Genomic DNA, 24,056 nt, shown 5'->3' on the forward strand with positions numbered 1-24,056 from the left:
ACCTTCATTTTCTAGCAGAAAGGGTCCCCAAGTAGATCACACATACTGCTCTCAAGCCCCTGCCGGGACTGAGGAAGGACCACTTCTCTCAAAAAACGACAGCAGCTGAAAGGGGCGCCATCGGGTGACCCAGAGCGCCGCTCCCGCCCTCGGTAGCCCGGCGGGACGCAAACACGCCTGTGGCTGAAGTTGTCGCAAACTGCCATACTTTATAGAAGAAAAATCTGGATTAAACCCCCTGCTGGCACTGATGAGTTATAGAAAAGGCTCATTTCTTCTCCCCTCCTCTCGCTCCTGACCAGTGACAGACACCGGGATGGGTAATTGCATTTTTTTTAAAAAGCATGTTCTAATCGACATTAACGACACCTAATAAGGAAAAGCCATGGTTATTTCCCCAAATGCACCAGGCACGTCCAAAGCACTTTTCTATTCAGTGATTACTTCCACTGCGGCAGTATAAGCCACCGATTAATGACAACACCAGAAAAACAGAATGCAGTCAGAGCGAAACAAACAACTTCTAACATTCATATACCCCAGCATATACATACACACATACACACATGCTCCCACTTTTGGGGGGATATTCATCGCTGAGGAGAGAGCTTGGGAGGTTTCCCCAGGTACACAATTCACCATCTGAGGAGGTGCTGTCCAGGTGAGTAAGTATAAGTTAGGGTGAACTATGTCTGCAGCAAACCCATGGCAACCTAGCAGGATGATGACACTCGGTCATGGTTTACTCCATGTAGGATATGTACGGTAAGACTGGACCAGCTCAGCTCCTGCAGGCGTTAGCATTCACTCATCTTTTCGTGGAATATGAAAGGTAAACTGAGGTTTCTTTGGTGCTGGTCGTTTGCTTGAAAGGCAGATTTTTCTTTTGTTGCGGCACTGATGTTGTCTGGGGAAGTCTCTTCATGGTCTTCCTCTTCTCTCGGATTACCCTCCAGGCTGTGTCTAATGCCATAAGCGAAGTAGATCAGGAAACCTTTTAGAGGGAAGAAAAAAAAAAAATCAATGTTTTAAGTACGTCAGAAAATGACTGAATATAGAAAATGTAATATAGAACTTAGTGGGCTTTTTTTCCTCCTCTTTCTGGGCTATTTTAGGACAGAATGCAAGTACAGAATCCCCCTGCAGAATCCCCAGCGGATGCTTTCCCAGTAGAATGTGCTTCTGCATTTTTAACACCCAATCTTTGTAGAATGTGTGTTTCTCCCAATTAAGTGTTTTTCAGACATTTATGTTGAAAAAAATTATATTTATTTTTCTCAAAACTCAATACTATGCTTCAAACAAAAGGATATGGGGTAAAATCTCAAATTACATCCCAAACACAAGTGGTGGGTTGTCGGAGTCACAATCAGGTATTTTGGAATACACGCCCTGTGTAAACAAAGTGGACATGGGCGTGCTTTACACGTGTTACTGTCACCAGGAGAGGCCAAATAGGGGCGCCTGGGTGGCTCAGTGGGTTAAGCGTCTGCCTTCAGCTCGGTCGTGATCCCAGGGTCTTGGGATCGAGCCCCATATCGGGCTCCCCGCTCAGCGGGGAGTCTGCTTCTCCCTCTGCCTCTGCCCCTGCTTGTGCTCTCTAACTCTCTCAAATAAAATAAATAAAAATCTTTAAGAAAAACAGGAGAGGCCAAATAATTATATACAAAGCAACTGATTATTAACAGCCATGCTCATTGGGAATTAGAAGGAAAGGTGTTACGTATCCCCACCAGATAGTTTATTACTTACATGTAGGCATTTTGCTCTGTTTTAGTTATAGATTTAAAAATTGGTTGCGAGTTTTGGGTTGATGAGAAATGCTTTATAATTTTCCCATCTAAAATAACGAGAAGGAGGCTGCCAATTAGCATTTTGGCAGGTGCCGTGATGAGGGATAATTCTACTTCCTCTCCTGCCCTCAAAGGTTTAAAGACCCAGCCCTCCCCGTCCTCAAATAAAGGTACTACCATCACCGTTTTACAAAGAAGCAGGCACAAAAACGGGCCAAGGCCTCAAGGTGAATAAATGGCACAGGTGGATTCAAACACAGAGAGTCTGGCTCCGAAGTTCATGCTCTTAACCAAGATCAAGTACATTAAACCACAGTGGTCTATGTCTGAGAAGAGAAGCAAGGGCTCATGGAAAGGCAGGAAGCATGCTGAAGTTCTCTGCCAGATTCAAAAGAGATTCTTCTGGGCTCAGAGGAGGGGAGTGAGTTCTACGGGTTTGGACTCGGCTCCCTGCGAGCACATGGGCCGGACCCCAAAGGAACAGCTGCATGGTTACATCCCGGAGTGTGAAGCTGAACGGCAGAGAGAAGCAACAGAGCCACCAACCAGAAGTGGCCACTGTGACCGAAAGAGAGAACAAACTAGTGTAACCCGTGTGGAGTAACAGCCTGTGACCCAAGGCACCAGCTCCTCAATTCCCTGGCACAAGGTAAGCTCCCCAGAATATGGCCAAACTCTAGTGCGGGTATGGGGAGATGAGCAAAACTGACAGCGGTTAAATCTCTCATCAATTCAACTGGATTGGTGGCTTAAATTGAAATTGAATTAATTTCTAGCCAAAGCAAACAATTACATACACCAGCATGAACTTAGGTTCATTCTTGCTAAGCCAATGGGAAGACTGTCAAAAAGCACACTCTTCAGCTCTTCAGCTCTTCAGGTGACCCAAACCAAGGCAGACTTAGTGTTCCTTTCTCCATGCTTCACCTTACAGACATGTCTGTTCACATTTTTAAGACAACTGCTTAGGGCCTGGGTGGCTCAGTCATTAAGCGTCTGCCTTCAGCTCAGGTCATGCTCCCAGGGTCCTGGAATGGAGCCCCACATCGGGCTTCCTGCTCGGTGGGAAGCCTGCTTCTCCCTCTCCCGCTCCCACCCCCCCGCTTGTGTTCCCTCTCTCTCTGTGTCGCTCTCTATGTGCTGTGTCTCTCTCTGTCAAATAAATAAAAAAATAAAATCTTAAAAAAAAAAAAGACAACTGCTTAGTGCTTTAGTTACACCAAATGTAAACTCTCGTTTTCTAACTCAATTTTCACATGGGAAAGGAATCATAATAAAAAACCATGTGGTAGAGATATAAATAAGCTCACTCATCTTATTTAATGCTAAATCCCAAGGTTCAAATAATAAGAAATTTGGATAACAAAAGAAATTTTTTGCTCTGAGCTCATTCAAAATGTCTTCAGAAATCCACTGGGACACTGGAAAGAACTGGCTTTGGAATCAGAGTCTTGCACTGCCATCCACAAATTCAATCGCTTGACTTGTGGGGCCTTTTTTTCCTCACCCATTAAGTTGGAGAAACAGAATCTACAGGGTTCTACAGGGTTCCTGGGAGAATTTAATTAAAAAAAAAAAAAGGTATCCGAAAACATTTGGAGAGGTAAGGACTCAGATGATCTAAAATTTGGGAAACGAAGAAACTGACAAAAACCCTTTATTTCCAAGAAGGGGGAGGGGATGCATTTCTCTAATCAGCATGAAATTGGGAAGACAGAACCACGGCTCAGAAAGCTAAAACACTGAAAAACCTACCGAGTGCCATCCAAATGCTAAATCTTATCCAAGTGTCTGCGCTCAACTGGACCATCAGGTAGATGTTCACCAGGATGCTGAAGGCTGGCAAGAATGGTAAGAAAGGAACCTAAGGGGGGAAAATATCTTCTTCAATGTACTCAAATTTGGAAAGTACATTCCTCAAACTGTTTCAACATGGTGACAACTAATTTGACATATATTCTTTCACACTGTGTCAGTAAGTTTATATTCTTACACAAAGGACAACCTGAAGAAAAAAATCATTCTTGTAGAGTCCACTAAAGGGAGCATCACAGTCTACAGTACTTAAGTGCGGCCCAAAGCAACAGGGGACTTCTCCGGCCCGCTAACATCCGGATCGTCACCAAGATGCAAATGGCAGTAGGGTTCGGTTTAGTTTAGGGTTCACTGGTTTCATTCAGATGTCAATAGGGCATGCCTCTGGAAGTCTGGATACACATGGCATCTGAGAGGGGTCCCTTCCAGGAAGCTCTCTTCAAGTCCAAACCTGCTCCTCATTCAAATCTGACAGGATAATTACAGCAGAAGGGCTTTTGGTGGGAATAATCTTCTTGCAAGAGGACTGAATTTCTGAAATAAAATATTCTACTTATTCTTTGATACTATAGATTACTTGACAAGAAATTTGTTTACCATTATAGATAATAACGTGATAGGAGCATATTTGAGGTTTTGAAAGGCCATGTAGGGAGAATCCTTATGACAAAAAGGACATCTCAAAGAACCGCGACACTCTTGTTCTTTACTGGTTAACGTCATCAGACGTTGTCTTTTTCTCTTTTTCTTTTTAAAAACAACTTACAAGGCTAACGCGCCAGATAATATTGAGGATCTCTAATGTTCAGTGTTCATACCATGAAGGCTACTTTTTGCTGATTCTGGGGCTGCCTCCAAATGGTGAGCACAACGGCAATGCAGAGGACAAGAAACAGGACCAGAAGAGCAACACTCCATGCTTCTAGCCGGGCAATCGCTTGGACTCCGTAAGTGGTCAAGATACTCAGGCCCAAAACGAGAAATGCTGCAAAGGTGATATGCAGGGTGACACAAAATCAGCACACACATTTCACTCAGCTTCCCCCGGCTCGAGCAGTCTCTTGGGATAAGATATCAAGGTCTTCCCATAGCGTCTTTGTCAAATGCTACGATTCTTCGTTTTCATTACGGGAGAAAACGGCTGTTTGCACGAATTTCAGAACCACTGCTCGCTTACTCATGACTGTCTCCTCCGCCCCCCTCGGCACTACCACAGCCTGCTTTCCCTTTCTACATGTCATCAGGCTCCTCCTTTGCTACATGCTCACACTATATCGCATGGATTGAACGCGATACTGTCAGGGGTGGAGATTTTCCTTTTTTCAAATGGGAAATGGCAAGTCTGTCCGTGTTCTGCTCTTGTGAACACCGTTCACGCAAACAAATAATCAATGATCTGTGTCTTTTCGCCCTCTTTCAGAAGGTGATGTCACCACCCGTTCACCCTATTCCTGACCATCATGTATGCATTCGGGGTCCCTCCTCTGTGCTCTAGAGAAGCCTCTACTTCCCTTCGCTTGCCACCAATAATCCTGTTCCTCAAAGCCCAGTGAGAGCAAGGACCATCTTTCTTGCTATCCCAAGGGCTCCGCAGAGTTCTTGACACGTTGATGGTGCTCAATGAATGTTGCTGAAAATATGACTGATTATGTAACTGTGAGGGAGCAAACAAGACGTTCTGTATTGTCTCCCAGCCTCCTTCCTGGCAGGTCTTCCGGGCCGGAAGCTTGCACACAGGGAGCCCCCTAACAGCCACTGAGAGGGACCAGCTCTGTACAGGGGCCACTCACACCTCGGGGAACTTCTTCCTTTCTTCTTCGATGACAGGACCCATGTCTCCTGCTACTATATGGTCTCAGCTCCTAGCGACCGGTTAGGTGGAGATTTCAGGGCTTGGGGCAGTGGCAAGCATAGGCTAAGGCCACGTAAGAACTTTTGTCCTCTCTCACATCATACCTGCTCCACCGACGCACACCCGGGGCCCTTCCTAGTGGACACCGCGCAGAGGACTCACCAAGAAATCCTACCAGAAAGCTCACGAGAGAAGACGACTGCTGTGTAGGCAGAGCCGAGGGACTCACGAGGATGCGCAGGCTGAGGCCCTGCCCCTGCAGCACGGCGACCTGCGACTCGCTCTTCGAGGCAGCATTGCCGCATGACCCCAGAGCTGCTTTCTCAGGACAGCATTTGGGCTGCTCATAAGATAAGCCGGGCTGGTACCTGGCCCCAAATAAACGAAAGTCTGTGTCTTTATTCTTAGACAGACACTTGGCCCAAAGGAAGCAAACACCGAACGCTCGCGGTGAGACACCTGACAGGGTCCCCGCTGGGGCAGTGAATTGACCCTTCTCGTGACTCGCGCCCCAGAGCGGGCTGAGCCAGGCCACAAACCTGCTCCATGGGAAAGCTGCAGCACCCCTGAATTCCCTCCGCAGTCATTTACTGGCAGAGTTACATATTAGATGCAGAAGGGAGGGACATTTTCACCCGAGGCAACTGGGACTACAGGGGGATTAGCCTGGAAATATCTGTGCCCAAAGGAAATGCAGTTCCAGAAAACAGCACAAGAAAGTCTGGCTAAGCAGCAGCCTCGGAATGACACCTAGTCTTCAGGTTGGCATCTGCTGCCTCTGGCAGTCTGCCTCTCTGGCCTCACGTCCCTCAACTTCCTCTCTCAGTCCTCCCGGGTAACCCTGACGAACTCCGTTCCGCCCCTGCCATGCCCCTTTCTCGACGAATCCTTTTCCTCTACAGCCTCTGTCAGGATATCGGCCCACTTCACCTCCTAGGCTCTGCCCCACCGAGGACCTGCCCCAGTCCCCGTTCACTGTGGTCTCTCTCCCTCTGAGCAGCCTTTACTTAAATTTAAAAGTAACATTTGTCCTCGGTCTAAAGAAGAAATAGGGCTCACTGAGAAAAAAAAAAAATACACAAAACATACAGAAGAAAATCAAACCCCCCCCCCACAATACTACAAACCCAGCGTTAATCACTGCCAACATTTTGGCACAATTTCAACCAGGTGTAAGTGCATATATGTGTATATCGATGCAAAATGACTTCTTCATGTTAAGTTATGTTATAATTTAAATAAATGCAGACACTGCATACAGCTTTGCTGAATCGGATACATTTCTCCATATAATTAAGTATAACTAAGAAAAAGAGTCCACTGAATAAATGTCCCCTTTTGTGTTTAACTACTCTGCTATTGATATTCAGGTTCCGTTCAATTTTTTCACTCTGGTAAATTACTTTTTCATAAACATCCTTTATATAGATCTGTGTGTGCCTCACCGAGTAAAATCTTTATTATAAAATCTTAGCAGCTGAAATGTCCACAATAGCCAAACTGTGGAAAGAGCCAAGATGTCCATCGACAGATGAATGGATAAAGAAGATGTGGTATGTATACACACACACACACACACACACACACACACACTGGAATATTATGCAGCCATCAAAAGGAATGAGATCTTGCCATTTGCAACGACGTGGATGGAACTGGAGGGTGTTATGCTAAGTGAAATAAGTCAATCAGAGAAAGACATGTATCATATGACCTCACTGATATGAGGCATTCTTAATCTCAGGAAACAAACTGTGGGTTGCTGGAGTGGTGGGGGGTGGGAGGGATGGGGTGGCTGGGTGATAGACATTGGGGAGGGTATGTGCTATGGTGAGCGCTGTGAATTGTGCAAGACTGTTGAATTACAGATCTGTACTTCTGAAACAAATAATGCAAGATATGTTAAGAAAAAAAAAAGAAGATAGCAGGAGGGGAAGAATGAAGGGGAGTAAATCGGAGGGGGAGACGAACCATGAGAGACTGTGGACTCTGAGAAACAAACTGAGGGTTCTAGAGGGGAGGGGGTGGGGGGATGGGTTAGCCTGGTGCTGGGTATTAAAGAGGGCACGTTCTGCATGGAGCACTGGGTGTTATGCAGAAACAATGCATCATGGAACACTACATCAAAAACCAATGATGTAATGTATGGTGATTAATGTAACAATAAAAAATTTAAAGGAAAAAAATCTTAGCAGCTGAGATACTGGGACAAAAACTATAATATTTTTAAGTGTTTTCATACGTTACAAGAACTTGCTGTTCATATAGATTAAGCCAACTTATTACTAATTATCAATTGTATTTAATTCTTGGCTAAGGACTAAGTACGTTTACTATACTTTATACTGATGTTTCTGTCCATGGCCTCTCACCTCTGTGAGACCACTCGCTCCTTGAAAACAAGGATGGTGAGTCCTAATTTTCTTTATTCCCTGGGCCCCACATGACACACACCCTTGAGAACCAATGAGGACGCTCACCTGAGGATGAGAACACACGCAGCAACCAGAGAGTAGGCCAGAAGGGTGCCAATGGACATCATGTCCACAAGTGCCTTCAGGTCAAAGAGAAATGCCATCACAGCTATTGGGAAAAGAACAGAATGGTAAAAAAAAAAAAAAAAAAAGACCTATGACAAAACTCCATACAGTTGATAACTTCCAAGTCAGGGACAACCGGCATTTTTATGGTTCCAGTATCCATGATAAATCAAACAAACTATAGGAAATATATTTCTCACAGCTAAAAAGATGATCCTAGGGTCATATAAACTGCTAGTAAAACTTCAAAAACCCTCAGCCATCTATCAAGTATAAAACACATTCTACTTTGGTTATTTAAAAAATATTGGCCTGACAAAGTGAAAACATTCTATGACAGAATACTCTCCTTTGATGTTTCAAAAGAAAAACATGGCTCAGAAATACTGGCTAACTCTTTTTAAAACAACCATTAAAAAATTCAAATGGAAGATCTTTCATTACAGATGTTACATAATCATTTCAACTTCCATCCGTATTTTGAATTATGCCACATACAAATCAAAGTAATTTCCAGTTGAATTATGTTTCCCATAGAGGCAAAATTCTATGTTGGGTAAAACTCCACACTCCGAGAAGACTGACTAGATTTGAGAGATGAATCGATGTCTCACACTCAAATCTCAGTAATGTTCTGACGCAAAATATACTTTTCCATTTGAAGAGTGAACTTGCACCGAGCAATTTTTTCTCCATTGAAACATCAAATAGTGATGACTTGACTTGCCCACATAGTTGTCCCCTATCATCCTCAGTAGAAACACCACATTCCATTCACATGCTGTTCCAGACATCTCTTAGCAAGCTTTATATCTCTGTGACCTCAATTTATCTTTGATCCAATAATCCTCTGAGACAGAGGAAATGATATAGGTTTAACCAAATGCAGTGGCCAGAATTTGACTGGTTTTGACCCTGAGACCAGCAATTTCACATGGTCTGACCTGATAAGATTATGCTCCTCATTTTATAGACAGGCTAAGTTAGCATAGTGACAACTATGAGGGGGCAGTAGAGTTCCAGGTAAAGTCTAGCTGTACCCTACTTCCCCATGCTCCTTCTACAGTATCACATGGTTTCTTTAAATACATCTCATGCCTTACTTTGAAAACCTTCTGTTGCTAATATAGTTATACATTAGATTAAAATTACAATACATTTTGAAAGAACCACAAGTAGCAAAATAAGTAGCCAAGACAGAAGAAAATGATTAATTGTCCAGACAAGCTCTCTGATCTAAGCTAAAAACAAGCAAAGTAGGGCGAGGGAGTACAAATAACAAAAATATAATATTTCAGAATGTTAAAAAAAAAGCCTTCTGCTACAATTATCTTCTGTTAGTTATTAATGTCAATATATTAGGCTGCCAAATTAAATTCTTCCTGAAGAAAGAAGGATACATTTTTTAAAGCTCTGAATACAAAATAGAGTATTACTGGGCAAGATTTCACTGGGGAAAAAAGTAAACGTTTTTATGGAATAAATAAAGTATGTGATCCTTTGTCAGGATTTATAAACTCTTTTTAATAGCATAATCCACTGTTTAATAATAAAATGGGCTTTAGATCATCTAGTGCAACCTTCATTTCATGGGGGCAGAAATCTAAGCAGTAAGAAAATAAGGGACTTGACCTTCTAATGTATGTCTAATAAAGTGCCAGATTTATTAGAAAACATTGACAAAGTGAAGGTGCTGAGGCAAATACTTTCCGACTCTGAAAAAATACCATTTCATACATAATTAAGCATTCTCATTCGTAATTTCCCCTAAATTGAGTCTCAACCAAGTTATCAGTTTTGGATTGAATTTCTACTACCAAAATAGCTTTAAAAAGCTTGATGAAGTCTCTCTCTTGCTTTCTCTAACAGGACCTTTAAGGCCATTCTCTCAGTCTGTAGAATCTCTTTGAAAATTTCTGCATGGAATAAGAATCTGGCCAATGGCATTTTACAAAGACGTTCTGACATCCCCAAAGGTGGGCATCTGGGAGTTTTTTGTTTGTTTGTTTGTTTGTTTTAACATGAGTTAAGTATCAAAACTGTTGAAAGCAAAAATAGATTCCTAATGGGGTCTAACGGGAAATAGTTGTTAGTAAGTCTTAGAGAACAGCGGTGGTCCCGGATGTGCATCTAGATAACCCCACACCAAGGACAGTGATTACTACAGTCAAGTATCAGTTACCCTGACATTTCTTATGCTTAATTAAAAATGAGTAAAAATACAGTGAAGAACCATTACAACCCTCTGCACATTTGTTAGAAACCCAAAAGGTTAAAATAACAAAATAGTAACAAAAGTCCCCACGGGTCAGTTAAGAATGAATTTCAGTAGACCACCACCACCACCACAATTACCAGATCCCAATGCTCATAACCTCATTTATCAGTGATTCTTTTTCTTAACTTCCATGCACAGCAAGCAGACCCTCTTTATAAGTCCATGCATGCGCATAAAATGTTCAAGGCCAATGTTGAAGACTCCTGTGTTTGTAAAGCTTACCAGAAATGACCCCTGCCGTCAACGTGGCAGCAACTGGTGACTGCCTCTTACTCACTCTGCCAAGAAATCTAAACAGTAAACCGTCCCGGGCCATGGCAAATAGAATTCGGGGTAAAGGAAACATAGAGCCCAGAAGACTAGAACAGAAAAATTCATAATCCACACGTGAGTTATTGCAAGCATTATTCTAGACAGGTATACACAGGTAAAGACCGGACACACTAAAATGCAGAACCTATGCCAACATAATTCAGAATAGGAAAATATTCACAAACAAGTTATTGACCTTTACGTAAATAAAGACAGAAAACTGCCTAACTTTACATTACTCTTCAGAATCCTTGATGGAGAAAAGATCCCCCTTTTCTTAAAAAAAGTCAACTCTCACCTGCCACTGCACCCGATGATAAAGTAGCAATTATTGGTGTCTTCGTTTTGGAATTGATTTGAGCTAGACATTTGAAAAGCAACCCATCCTCCGCCATAGCATAGATTACACGAGGCATTGGGAAAATGGATCCAAGAAGACTGAATAAAAAGCAAACACATGCAGTATGGCAAACACATTCATGCAAGATTACATCTCAGAACAGAAATTAAGTATTTGGATAAAACTCAGCGTCACAGCTCTGATTACAAAGTCTTGTTATTTTTAAAACGTGTTATGATTGGGCATTTAAAAATATTTGCCAATATTTACCATTGTGCTACTTATTATTCTCTTGCGGACATTTTGCCCAGCACACTTACCAGACTAAGCAATACTGCGAGCAATTTATGCATGCCCACAAATTATTACTGAATTAAAACTAAGTAATTAAGACTTAAGAAAACCAAACCCAATCGTCTCATTGAGGCATTTTTAGTGGCCATAACTCAGAAATTAAAATTCCTAAACTGATATGAAATTAAAGAAGGGATTAGGTTATTTAATTGCATGGTATCGTCACTTCATTTATTGGATAATTACAAACTTCTTATATTTATTTTATCATTATTTTTCCTCATATAGCCCGATATTTCATCAAATCAGTAATAATACCCAGCAGCATAAGATAATCAGGAGAGAAAGGGTAAAAAAAAAAACAAAAAAACACAACTCACTGTAAATTTAGTACATAGAAGTAGCCACGATTAAAAGTCAGGAACAGTGAATTTAAGAAAACGCTCTTTGCTTTAGATGTTTCGAATTTCTTGTGTGTTTACTGGCTGCACCATTCCATACATGACTTAGTTATAAAAAATAACCATTAAGAGAAAATACGTAAAATATTTTATTTTAAAAATTCATTTTCTTTCTCTTTTGATAAAGCTGGGTTGAGCTTGGCCCTGGATAAATCTTTGCCCTTCTATCTTCTTAAGACCATGATGGCATGATGTCTTCATAGTTCAGATCCTTGAAAGTACTTGAAATTATTCAGAATAAACCTCAAACCTCAGAATAGCAGATGGCTGAGAAACCGATGGGGGTAAATTTCTAATTGCTGCTAAATATTATCTTGAATGGAAAATAAACAAGACTTTGAGAGAGAATAAAAGCTAGGCTGATGAATTATATAAAAAGACTGCTTTTTCCAACTTTAGACTTTCAAAAAATTATTTTCCCTTTAAAAAATTAGCAGTTAGGCAAAGAGATTAATTTTCTCTTTGTAAGAATGTCCTACGGGATACCATGATATAAACTAGAATGAAATTATCTTATGGTCACATGTTAATTTGAAATGTGAGTAGCTCAGGGAACCTGAGAAATGAATTCTCAAGTATTAAAACAAGTCGCTACTGCAAATCTGAGTACTTGAGATGCAACTACTCTTTGCTTTCCACACAGATATCATATGAACTTCCACTATTAATTTCAGAATAGTAATTTCTATTTCTAGACCAAATTCACTCTGATGAGTGCCAAGAGAAAAAGTCTCAGTATTTCACAATAAAAAGACATTATACTTAACAATGTCACAGCATATAGCCCGCAGTCACATAGACACGATATTATTTTAAAAGGCAGCAGAAAATGTCAAGTCTGCATCTAAGGTCTTGGTTGTCTGTAGCACTATAAGTAATTCCACAGCCAGCCCAGAAACAAGCTAGTATAAGCATCCTACCGTTTTATAATACATGTATATATGAATATGCGTGACATACATGTATGTGTATGTGTTCATGTGTATCGATGCCTTATACATTTCTACTGAAGCTTGGACCATCATTATCTTGAAAAACTGACTTTTTTTTTTTAAGATTTTATTCCTTTATTTGAGAGAGAGAATGAGAGAGAAAGCACATGAGAGGGGGGGAGGGTCAGAGGGAGAAGCAGACTCCCCGCCGAGCAGGGAGCCCGATGCGGGACTCGATCCAGAGACTCCAGGATCATGACCTGAGCCAAAGGCAGTCGCTTAACCAACTGAGCCACCCAGGCACCCGAAAAACTGACTTTTAACTGATGGGTCAAAAAGTTTTTATCACTTAAGATTTGTATGTGGCAATTCTGGTCAAACTATTCAGAGAAGACATAGTTGCATAATATATTCCTTATATAAAGATTACTTTTAAAACCTATAAAAGCAATTCTTTAAACACAGACTATTTGGCGGTATTGCCAACAGCCCCAGCATCAAAGGCAATGTGATCGATGTACCTTGTTGACAAAGCACAGAGAGAACCCGCCGCAACAACATATTTGGCGGGACCCCATCCAACATATTCAAATGCTACCGGAAGCGGGCTTTTCTCATCCAGGAGGTAGTATGGCATCATAAGTGTTAAAGCTGCAGAGACCCCAAAGTAGGCCATAAAGCAAACAAGCAAAGAAGTCACGATTCCAATAGGAATAGCTTTCTGAGGATTCCGGACTTCTTCACCTAAGGAGATATAAACAAAAGATTTGCATCCTTAATGAAACATTAATAGATACAACATGGATTCTTCTTCTCCTTCATAGTCATTTCACTCTGCTTTTGTGCCTTCTGTTTTCTTAGCTTGTTCCATGTATTCTACATGAAATTTTCTCTCTTCTTGAGAGTACTATGCTATTATACAAAATTCCAATTTCTAGAGGCAAAAAGAGAAAGCAAGACATCATGCAGGTCGGTTTCCCACTTCTAGAAAGAAAAGACATGATATACCAGTGCTATTAAATATTTCAGGATAGTATGGCAGTCTTAATCTATTTGGAAAATGATTCATCCACAGAAATTAATGACTATCACAGCATTCTGTGGGCCCTTAAATAGGAATGCTTCCATAAATATGAAAATAAGACGTTTTCTACCCAATGCATGAATTTATATTAAACTCTGGTTTCAACACAAAAATAGTCCTTGAATCTTTCTAATAAGATTTGGCATTTGAAGTGTCCCAAGATGGCCAATTACAAGACCATACAGTAATATGAACCCAGAAGAAGCATTTAGAGAATGATTCTGGTATGATTACTTTGTTGTACAGGATAAAGAGAAAAGAAATGCCACAATCTATTTTGTTCTACTAAAGAAGAGACAATTTACAAGCGTGATCATCATTTGTTACTCATTGTGATAGTACTGGAGATTACTTCCAGACTAAAGGTTAAGGACAGTAATTACGACTAACATTTATAAAATACTTGACAGCTTGCAAAGAATCTTTTATGTGTATCGTATCTTAAGTAACCTTCATACCGTGAGCATGAGGGGTAGGTCCTGGTTCTCCCCACTTTACCAATTAATGGAAACCAAGGCTCAGAGAGTTTCATGAAGTTTCTTTTTATCATATACAGAAGGTGTCACAGCTGGGGCTGGAACCAGCCCATATTATCCCAAATCCCACTCTTTCCTTGACCCTCTACTGCCACCCGTGGGTACTCCTGTAGAACAAGGAACACCTTTCCTTCCACATAGACCCAAGATTCTGCCCTTACCAGTTGTTGCAATGCAGTCAAATCCCACAAAGGCATAAAAGCAGGTGGCAGCCCCAGCCAAAGTTCCCGCAAAGCCATAAGGCATAAAGCCACCAGCCCCATAGATACTCGTTCCATTTTCAGAAGGCAGATCTCTAAGGAAGAGAGCAAGCACAATGCAAAGTCATTTTCATAGAAAACCATTTCTTGGAAGGCTATTGTGTTCACCAGCTCTTTGAAGCTAACATATATAAAATTAAATGTAAATCCTGATTTTTCTCACCCTGTCCTAGGGAATGTAGTGGTGTTCCCAACAATGGCACCCTCTGGGTTGTCAACATCAACTAGAGGTCGATCAATAATAGCATAAGCACAAGGCCCATTTTCACTCTGGCTAGAACTCACAGCCAGGCAGGATTGTGAGAGCAGAGACACCATATATGGGCCCTGCTCTGAAATAAAGACATAAAACCTCTTCTCATGGACAGTTGGGCAGGATGCACATTTAAAAATTTTACAAATAAGACATTTGAAAAGATGAAATTGAATTCCCTAGGCTTGGTTAATAATGTTGAAGTTGGATATTTTATTACATGTTAAAAATTGTATAAAACCAGAAGTTCCTAATTCTTTGCTTCAAAAGAATGGCTTCAAACAACGTATATAAAGAAGAACATGTAGTTATGCTTCATGTAAAAGACATTTCTGTAACCTTACTTTATTTGCCTATCAGAATATTAATATAAATCTTATGATAAAACTTTTTATATATAATTATTACTAATTTAATTTTTGAGACTACCAGGTTAAAAGCAAAATGCAGGGACAATTCTGCTTATGCAATCAATAACGTTCTCCAAAAATCAAGGCCTGAAAATTACTAAAAGGCTGAAAGAATGCAATGAAACCAAAGGGTCCTCCCAAAGGAAGAACTAAGGGATGCATGACTCAAAGAGATCCATTGTTTTACAAAGGTGGCAAAGCTTTGGTGGGGGGGAAGAGGCATCCTTCCAATGGTTAGGATCTCACTTTGCTCTTCTCCTATACCTCCTACACAGCTTGAAGCCAAGAACAAGCCACTGCTTGGCTTCAAATAGCTGCTCAACAGTGAGCACACTTACGTATTTATGTTTGGGGGGAGACTGGAAGAAGAGTCTTGGAATAGACCAGACCCTCAGAAATGTCTCCACAGCAAAAAAAAAAAAAATTGAGAACCACTGTTATAGAGGAAAATGTAAGACAAGAGCGGGCAAATTAAAAACAAAGACAAAAACACATTTAAATAAGAAGGGAAAAGCCCAAATATTATACCTGGCACTCGCTGATATATTTTTGAGAAACTCTTCACTAATCTTCCAGTTTGCCACATTTCCTTTCACAAACCCAGCAACCATAACAAAGAGAAGGACCAGGATATTAATAGCTGTGAAGATTTTATTCACCCAAGCAGATTCTTTTACTCCAAAAGATAAAAGACCTATGGAAAAAAGAATGGGTATTGTAATTTTTTTACCCAACTTTTAGTAAAAGCAATGGCATTTTGGGGCAGTTACAGGCTTTAGGATATTATTTTACCAGCATCCATGTATTTAACTTACATTTATCCCTTTCTCTTGCAAGTTCTGACTCACCTGTCACAAGATCTCCTGAATACAACCAACTTGGTTGCCGAAGGCAGATGGTGCTCATAGCCTGGAGACACCACACTCCAAGAGATCAATAAATCTAGTAACTTTGGCTCTTATTATCAATGCGTAGGTAGAGATAAAGTAACTGAATTTTAATGCAATGCTGTTCTAAAAAAGCCAAGGTTAGTGGCTGCAAAATTTTGAAAATAAAAGCTCAATCATATGTCTGCTTCCTATGTACAGAATACATAAAATAATTCTTCAACTGTCTCACCCAAAAAGATATTTTTTAATTGATTCCCATTTTAATAGCTTTATTTTATATTCTGATTGTAAAAGTAATCAATTTCCTTTTCAACTTATTTGAAGACACAGCAAAAATATGAAGGGAATAAAGATCAAATATAATCTCTTCTCCAGAATTTCGGGCATGGACACACACGCAAACATACATACATATTTTCATGCTGACAAATAGATAACCTCATTTTTAACAACCACATACTCTTCTACAATATGAAAACACTATAATCCCTTATTTATAGACTGTCAGGTAACTCTTAGTTTCTTACAACTATAAATAGTACTGACATCATCATCCTTTATATAAATAGCTTTGTACACTTTCTAATTATTGCTTTAAAATAACGTTCTATAAGGTAATACCGTATCAAGGATATGTCCTTTCATACAAGGTTTTTGGTTCACATTGTCAGAAATATTCTCCAAAAAGTTTGGCCCAATTGAAGCTGCACATTTTTTTCTATTAGGTTATTCTATTTATATCAATTTGTAAGATTTATTTATATAATAATGCTATAAGCTCTCTGTCATGTATTGCGTATGTTTTTCCCAGTTTATCATTTACTTTTACTCTTAGGATTGACTATATATATATATCTATATATATATATATATATATGAAAGTTTTAGAACATAAATTTTTCCTCTTTAGTTTTTACCTTTAGAAAGATTTTCCCCAATATTAACTCCAAAACGTTTATCTTTGTTTCCTTCTAGTACTTTCATGACTGCATTTATCGTGTGTGTGTGTGTGTGTGTGTGTGTATTTTTTAGAGAGAGAGAAGAGAGGGAAAGAGCAGTTGCAAGTGGTGGGGGAGGGGCAGAGGGAGAGAGAGAATCTTAAGCAGGCTCTATGCCCAGCACAGAGCCTGACGTGAAGATCGATCTCACGACCCTGAGATCATGACCTGAGCCGAAATCAAGAGTCAATCACTTAACAGACTGAGCCACCCAGGCACCCCTATCACATTTTTACCTTTAATCCATCTTATATAGGATACGAATTTATGGATCAAAGAAAGTTTACTTGTTACTTGTGATGAAGAGATTATGCCATATATCTCTACTTGCTTCTTCCACAAATCCCTATCACCCAGGATCAAATAAGCAAAATTACCCAAGTAGAGATGAGGAAAACTGAATTTCATTCTTCTACATGTATAATTTTACAATAATGTAATTTTTGTAGAATTTTACAATAATGTAACTATAATGAGAGAAAGGACACTGCATCAACGGTATAATTACTGGTTCCGTAGCACTAGAAACCACTATACACCTACACACTTTGGAAATACACTCTGTACACTATACCGCTATCTGCTTAGAAAATAACAAAGCCATTGTCATGTTTTATGAGAATTTCCCAATACCCCATGTGCACTCTCTATTCTGGGATTAACGACCAATGAATATCTCAACTAAATATTGCAGCCACTTCCCTGTGTCTTTCATAAAGCAAAAGCTTCAACTGACAAGACATTTGGTATTACAATATGAATCAAAATTTATAATCAAAGGTTTTGATCTTCAGAGATTCTAGGGACAAAGTTATCACATGAGCTTAGCCTACACTTAAAAACACACTGGTCAATGACATGGGGCAATGATGTAGGCCAAGGCCTGAGTCCTGCCACAGGCTTTCATGATTCTAACTGTGTCACAGCTACATGCTTCTCATCACTTAGAGATTGAAGCTGAATATATTAAGATCATTGAAACTATCCCTAAATAAAATATGACGTAACTAATTCAATGTTAGCTAGGCTGTTTAGAAAGCAAAACAAATGAAATCTATCACCTGTTGAGAAACAATTGTTGTAATTTTCCTTGACATTACAGGTATAATGCCAAATATTTCAGAGCTATAAATTTTGTTCATGTTCCTAACCCTACAATAAATGACTAACTTTTTAAAGGATAAAGCTACTTTTTAAATCATAGAATTTTACAAGTAAAAAGTTCATGATAGAAAGGTATTTTTGTCACACCTTTGTAAGCAAGGGAGAAAGTAGCTGGAGATAAGGCTGGACAGGAAAACAAGGGGCAGATTATCCAGGGGATATCAGATAGGAAGTGAGAATACAGTATTAATTCTTAGTGAAATCCTTGATTGGTTGAAGCAGGAGTGCAGGTGAGAATGGCAATCACAATAGAAAATGTTTACATAATTAAAATAAATATAAGGTGGCAGCAAGGATTAACTATGCCTACAAAATAAAACTGTCTGCCATCTAAGTGCTTCCTATATACTGGGCAAGAAGTCTTTACAAGATACACACTGATATCCCCATTTTATGGATGAGCAAACCGAGTCACAGAAAGATTATGCCACTCAATGTTCCAAAAATAGTGAGTGGCAAAGTAGGACTGAAAACCTGGTTGTTCTGATTCTAATTCCTGTGCCTTTCTTTCTAAACTACTATGCTGGGGTGCTTGGGTGGTTCAGTCGTTAAGTGTCTGCCTTCGGCTCAGGTCATGATCCCAGGATCCTGGGATCGAGCCCCACATCAGGCTCCCTGCTCGGCGGGAAGCCTGCTTCTCCCTCTCCCACCGCCCCCGCTTGTGTTCCTTCTCTCGCTGTGTCTCTCTCTGTCAAATAAATAAATAAAATCTTTAAAAAAAATTAAAAAAAAATAAACTACAATGCTATATGACTATAAAATATGGGAAAATTCTAGCAACAAGTATGTTTGTCTACATAATGTCTACATTAAAAAATGACAGGTGGTTTGAATATGCTTCCTTTTCAGCTAAATAACTACATCACATAGATGAAGGCATGAATAGACAGAAATCCTTCTAGAACTAGTATGCTTGCAAATATCCTTAGTTGAGGCTAACAAGATAAAATAAGGCCAAAAATTATACATTCTTCCTTATTGAAACTTCACTGCCATTCCTGCAAATCTCCAATTGGTATTATAATGATGTGCCTTATTTTATTCTTTAGTGCATTCCAAGTACCATTTACTTAAAAGTGTTATTTTTACTGTTCCATAAAATTTAGATTTATTTTTAAAACAGGTCAATCACATAACAAAAAATGTGATTCCAGCCAGTGACGAGGCCCACAGATACCCAATAGTAACCTAAACATATAAATATGCCACCTTGTCTTGGGAACTCAGTCCCCAAATCCAGTGGTAACTTATTTTCCTGGGATAGTTAGTCTGGCTCATCTCAGGGTGGAGTGCAATTGGCTTCCTTACCTGCTAGAAGTAATATAAGGCACACAGCAAAAAAGTCAGGATACTCTGCAAGGCCGGTATAATTCATTTTGAAGTATGTCCTGAAAAACTGGCCAATCTGTTTGCTAAGAAGTTCATCAAAGGTGCCACTCCATGCTCTTGCAACACTTGATGTACCTTCCCAAAACACAGAGCATTCAGAGAATATACAGGTCATTGGGAGAAGATGAACATAACATCCTTTGCTACTCTGTTCCAGGAGGAACAAGGTTTAGCTCAGACAGAATTGAAAATTTGAATCACATATAAAATTATCTTGATAATTTTCCAATTCTACATTAGTAACCAATCATGTCCATAAGTGTGGAATCAGCTAATTTTATGTGCATTAAAGAACTATGGTTTTTGTTTTTTTTAGAAGCAGGTTTCCAAACTCACTCAGAAGCATATTCAGAGATGAAGCAGAATCACTGCATTTTGCAATTAGGAGACACTTTAGAGATGAGATAAATGGGACACACAGGGATCGAGTAATCCACTCATGATCACACCATCACTAACTAATGCAGACCTACAAGGATCTCTGCCTCAGGAGCACGCTAGCTCCACCATTCCACACAGATTGATTTTTTTTTTTTTTTTTGCAACATACCTATCACGTAAGATAAAATGAGATTCCAGCCGGTGATGAATGCCCACAGCTCTCCAACAGTGACATAAGTGTACAAATACGCAGACCCAGTCTTGGGAACTCGGGCCCCAAATTCAGCATAGCAAAGGCCTGCCATCACGGAAGCAAGGGCAGCAATGAGGAAGGACACCACGATACTGGGACCAGAATCTGCTTTGGCCACCTCTCCAGCAAGGACATAGACCCCAGCACCAAGAGTGCTTCCAACCCCCAGAGCAATGAGGTCCATGGTGGATAAGCAGCGGCATAATTTGGAATCTTCTAGACTATCCAGAGTGACGATTTTTCTCCGGATCAGACATCGGGCAAAAGAGAGCGCAGCTCTGCAGGGAATCATTCTGGAGAGAGTAGCCTGGGGAAGAGAGGGGTGGAGGTTAGAAGCACTTCGGGAATCATCATCCCTCCAAGGATTGACCCAGCTTCTCAACAAAGGTACGGCACCGGCACCATTCTGTTTTTGTTCTACTTGTTCCTAGAAAGGCAGCCTAGAGCAATCCGAGAGAGGGTGGAAAAAGTCAAAGCTGTGAATTTCTTAGAGTTCACTAATCATACATGGCCTTTTAAAAGGGACTGCAAAGAATGGCTTATTTGGGGAACAAAGGAGTGGAAGCTTTGGGTGATTCAAAAGATTTGCCATTGTGGTTCATTTGTGCTGCTACAATTTTTAAACACTGGCTGATAGAAATCTCTTCCAGGACACGGCTCATTTGTCCTCGCCACAAACAAGGGGATGAATTACCTCATTTTTTCGTCAATCATTCATCTGACTCCTATTTTTTACGCCTTATTACGTGCCAGGGATTGTGCTAAGAAATATGTCTAGAATGGTGTGCTGCGTGTTTACGGTCTCCAGCTTAAGGGGCTTGCAGTCTAGCTATTGTCTACTAGCAGGTAAAAGACGCCATCATTATGTTGTTTTCATTTCAGTCTCTTTCATTTTAATGTGAAACCATGTGAACATTTTAGAATAAAAAAAAAATTCCCCCCAAAACATACTTGGATTTTTCTAAATAAAACTGCTAGTCGGCGATGCTTTGGGTATGAATTTGTGGTAAAACACACATGCTTATTTACATTTACTTGAGATTTCTAAATAGATAAATAAGCCCCAAGTCCATGCAAAATATGATGTGTTCTTTTTTAAATGCAATGAATAAGATAGAAAGACATTCTCCCCATACCCTACAGGCCCAAACACCTAACACTGAAAAAAACTATCAGGTTATAAAACAAAGCATGGATCCTAGTAAGGAAAAAATATATACATGTATTATAGTAAAAAGTCTGAATTAAAAATGCCGAAATATTAACCATGATGGGGATCTTTGGGTAGGGAGCTAATTTTTACTTCTATGTATTTCATAGAATATGTATTGTATTGCTAATATATATTTCTAAATTATCTCTAGTAAACATGTACACCTTACATGCAAAAGACCTATAAAAATTAAAAAAACCCAACATGGCCCTGTCTATAGAAATGTATAACTCAGGAGACAGGGAAATAACTGAAGAATAGGGAATATAATAGTATATGCAGCTTATCAGTCAATAAAATTAAATGTATTTAACTTTCAGAAGTTCAGAGTTATGTTTGCCACTTCTGTTGCACAATGATGTACAGAGATGTTACAGTCATTATCAATAACCTGACCTCAGGAGGTCACAGTTTTGCATTTTCTCTGAAGAACTTAGAGCTTTTTATCCTATAAAATAAACCCTTGAATATTTCTCATCCTTCCTATCTATAAAAGACAACCATCATTAAAATTATTGTATTTGAAAAATAATAAATAAGACGAATTTTCTATGTTAAGTCTAAATGACTTGATGCTGATACGAGACACAGACATTTCTGGACTAGGAATAATCCAGTTTCACACTAAACCTCGTAGAGAAAGCTAGCTCCCTGAACATGATTCACATATCAATGTAAATGCAAGTCCTTGACTTCAAAAGCAGCTAGTTCAAAGAATGTAGAGAAAAATCCCACAGATATAGGAAAATAAGTGAAAGGTTCCTTGACGGTACAAATAAAAGTTTTGCACATCGGTGTCGTCCACACCACCCGACAGAGTGCCGAGCCAGGCACTTCACAAATACTTGCTGAAAAATTTGCAAATACACATGACATCTCCAATTTTGCCAATATTCTAGCTTCCAAAGTCAAAACCTAATACTTCTCTAAATCAAATGTGTGTCAATTTCTACCCCTACCTAGCCCTTAAAGAGCTATATCTCAGATAACACAACTAGAAGGGAGAAAGTGATCTGCTTGAGAACGAATCAGGAAGTGAAAAGGTGAAGTTATAGAAAGACCAGAAGAGATGGGGACAGGGGAAGTGAAGGTGTTTACTAAATTCTGACCTTCCGGAACATTCAAGTGTTTTTACACAGAGGTGTGCAGAGATGAAGTAAGGAACCCTGCCAACTGAAAAGTGCTCAGAAATGAAGAACCACTAAATTTTAGTAATGATTTAGGATCACGTGAGAATGGGGACATGTCATCTACAACTTCAGGAAACAAGTGATAGGCAAAATGAGGCATCCCTGTTTGTCACTTAACTAAATGAAACACTTTTTTTTTTTTAAAGATTTTATTTATTTATTTGAGAGAGAGAGAGAGAGAGAGAGAGAGAGAGCACATGAGAAGGGAGAGGGTCAGAGGGAGAAGCAGACTCCCTGCTGAGCAGGGAGCCCGATGTGGGACTCGATCCCGCGATTCCAGGATCATGACCTGAGCTGAAGGCAGTAGTTTAACCAACTGAGCCACCCAGGCGCCCTAAATGAAACTCTTGATAAAGTACTTGATCAACCCCAGATTTTACGAATAAAAGATGCCAATTCTGCAGCTACTACATACTGAAGGGTAAAGAATCTGGAAGGAAGCAAGGAAAACTAAGAAGAAAGGTGAGTGGCAGCATTGTGGGGGAGCTTTTATTTATTTTTTTTAATTCTTTTTTTCTGGTAATATGGCCACAATGTTGTTTGTGAAATTTCCAAAAAACAAAACGCACACAAAATCCGCCATAAAAATGAAAGGGAATAAGCCAGCCAACCAATACTACATACCTCTTTGAAATGTGAAAAATAGTGAAAATTTTATGAACAATTACCCAAAATCGATACATGAGTGACCTTCATCTTGTCAACAGAAAAATGAATTTGCTTCCTGTTTACATAGGAAACAGAATGGTTTACAGAAATGTATAGCTTTAATCAGATGAGATCTGGTAGCTACTGCCTCTTTTGTATTAAAAATGGAAAGTATTCTATGTTCAGTTTTTCTCCATTGCCCTGAGGAAATACAACAAAGCTGCCATTTGTCAGGCATTCATTTGCTTTGAGTAACAGAAATGCATACGTCAGAAACTCTTCTCAGAACGAACAGGTTACACAATGTCCCTTGCAAACAGCCTCAACTACACACACCTATCTGATAAAATACTGATTGCAAAAGCTATGACACAAAACCAATTTTGCAGAAATATAATGGGATGAGAGAAAAGCAACGTAAAAACATCCTGGGTCCACTTAATGAATCATTATTAAAGAAACATATATTAAATCCTGGCAGGTATATCACGCAGCGTTTAGTCAATAAAGAAAAAAGAACCCTGTGCTTTTGTAAAATACGTTTTTGTGGAGACAGACTGATTTAGGAAGGTAGAATGGGCAACAAGGGAATGAGGGAACAAAAGATATTTGTGCTTAGTATCAGTGATAGAATTTGATATTTACAAATATTTATAACTTTTCCTTTAAAATGTTTTAAAAAGATAGGCTCCTTATGGGAGATGGTTATGATAACTTTATCACACTTCTCCATGTTATTTTCATTGCTGACAAAAAAAATCCACTCATAC

At 39.6% G+C, this 24,056-nt stretch overlaps 1 protein-coding gene across 2 annotated transcripts; it reads right to left on the bottom strand.

The window, feature by feature from the left end:
* Positions 1-797: 797 nt before the first annotated feature.
* On the bottom strand, positions 798-20,527 carry SLC7A2 (solute carrier family 7 member 2). 2 transcript variants are annotated; one of them, XM_088021388.1, is made up of 11 exons: positions 20,152-20,527; positions 19,521-19,676; positions 15,689-15,854; positions 14,399-14,532; positions 13,139-13,361; positions 10,501-10,637; positions 7,941-8,043; positions 5,623-5,828; positions 4,427-4,593; positions 3,549-3,657; positions 798-994 (listed from the first exon to the last, which is right to left on the bottom strand). In XM_088021388.1, the coding sequence occupies exons 1-11, from the start codon at positions 20,525-20,527 to the stop codon at positions 798-800; spliced, it is 1,974 nt and encodes a 657-aa protein (XP_087877514.1). The 2 variants fall into 2 exon arrangements, with proteins under 2 accessions (XP_087877514.1, XP_027955611.1); XM_028099810.2 differs by lacking the exon at positions 10,501-10,637 and adding an exon at positions 10,889-11,028.
* Between the last annotated feature and the right edge of the window lie 3,529 nt (positions 20,528-24,056).

This window comes from Eumetopias jubatus, unplaced genomic scaffold (genome assembly GCF_037043125.1).
Source record: "Eumetopias jubatus isolate StellerSeaLion01/CBP00866 unplaced genomic scaffold, mEumJub1_p1.0 scaffold_2, whole genome shotgun sequence".
NCBI lineage: Eukaryota > Metazoa > Chordata > Mammalia > Carnivora > Otariidae > Eumetopias > Eumetopias jubatus.

What these genes read in the sequence shown, in the direction of transcription:
- SLC7A2 (XM_028099810.2), bottom strand. Translation starts at nt 20,527, where the DNA reads ATGATTCCCTGCAGAGCTGCGCTCTCTTTTGCCCGATGTCTGATCCGG. An exon ending in GCGTGTGTTCTCATCCTCAG is followed by an intron (nt 5,829 to 7,940) that starts GTGAGCGTCCTC and finishes ATTTGGGGCCAG; the next exon opens with GTACCAGCCCGGCTTATCTT. An exon ending in TAGCATTTGGATGGCACTCG is followed by an intron (nt 995 to 3,548) that starts GTAGGTTTTTCA and finishes TCCCTCTAAAAG; the next exon opens with GTTTCCTGATCTACTTCGCT.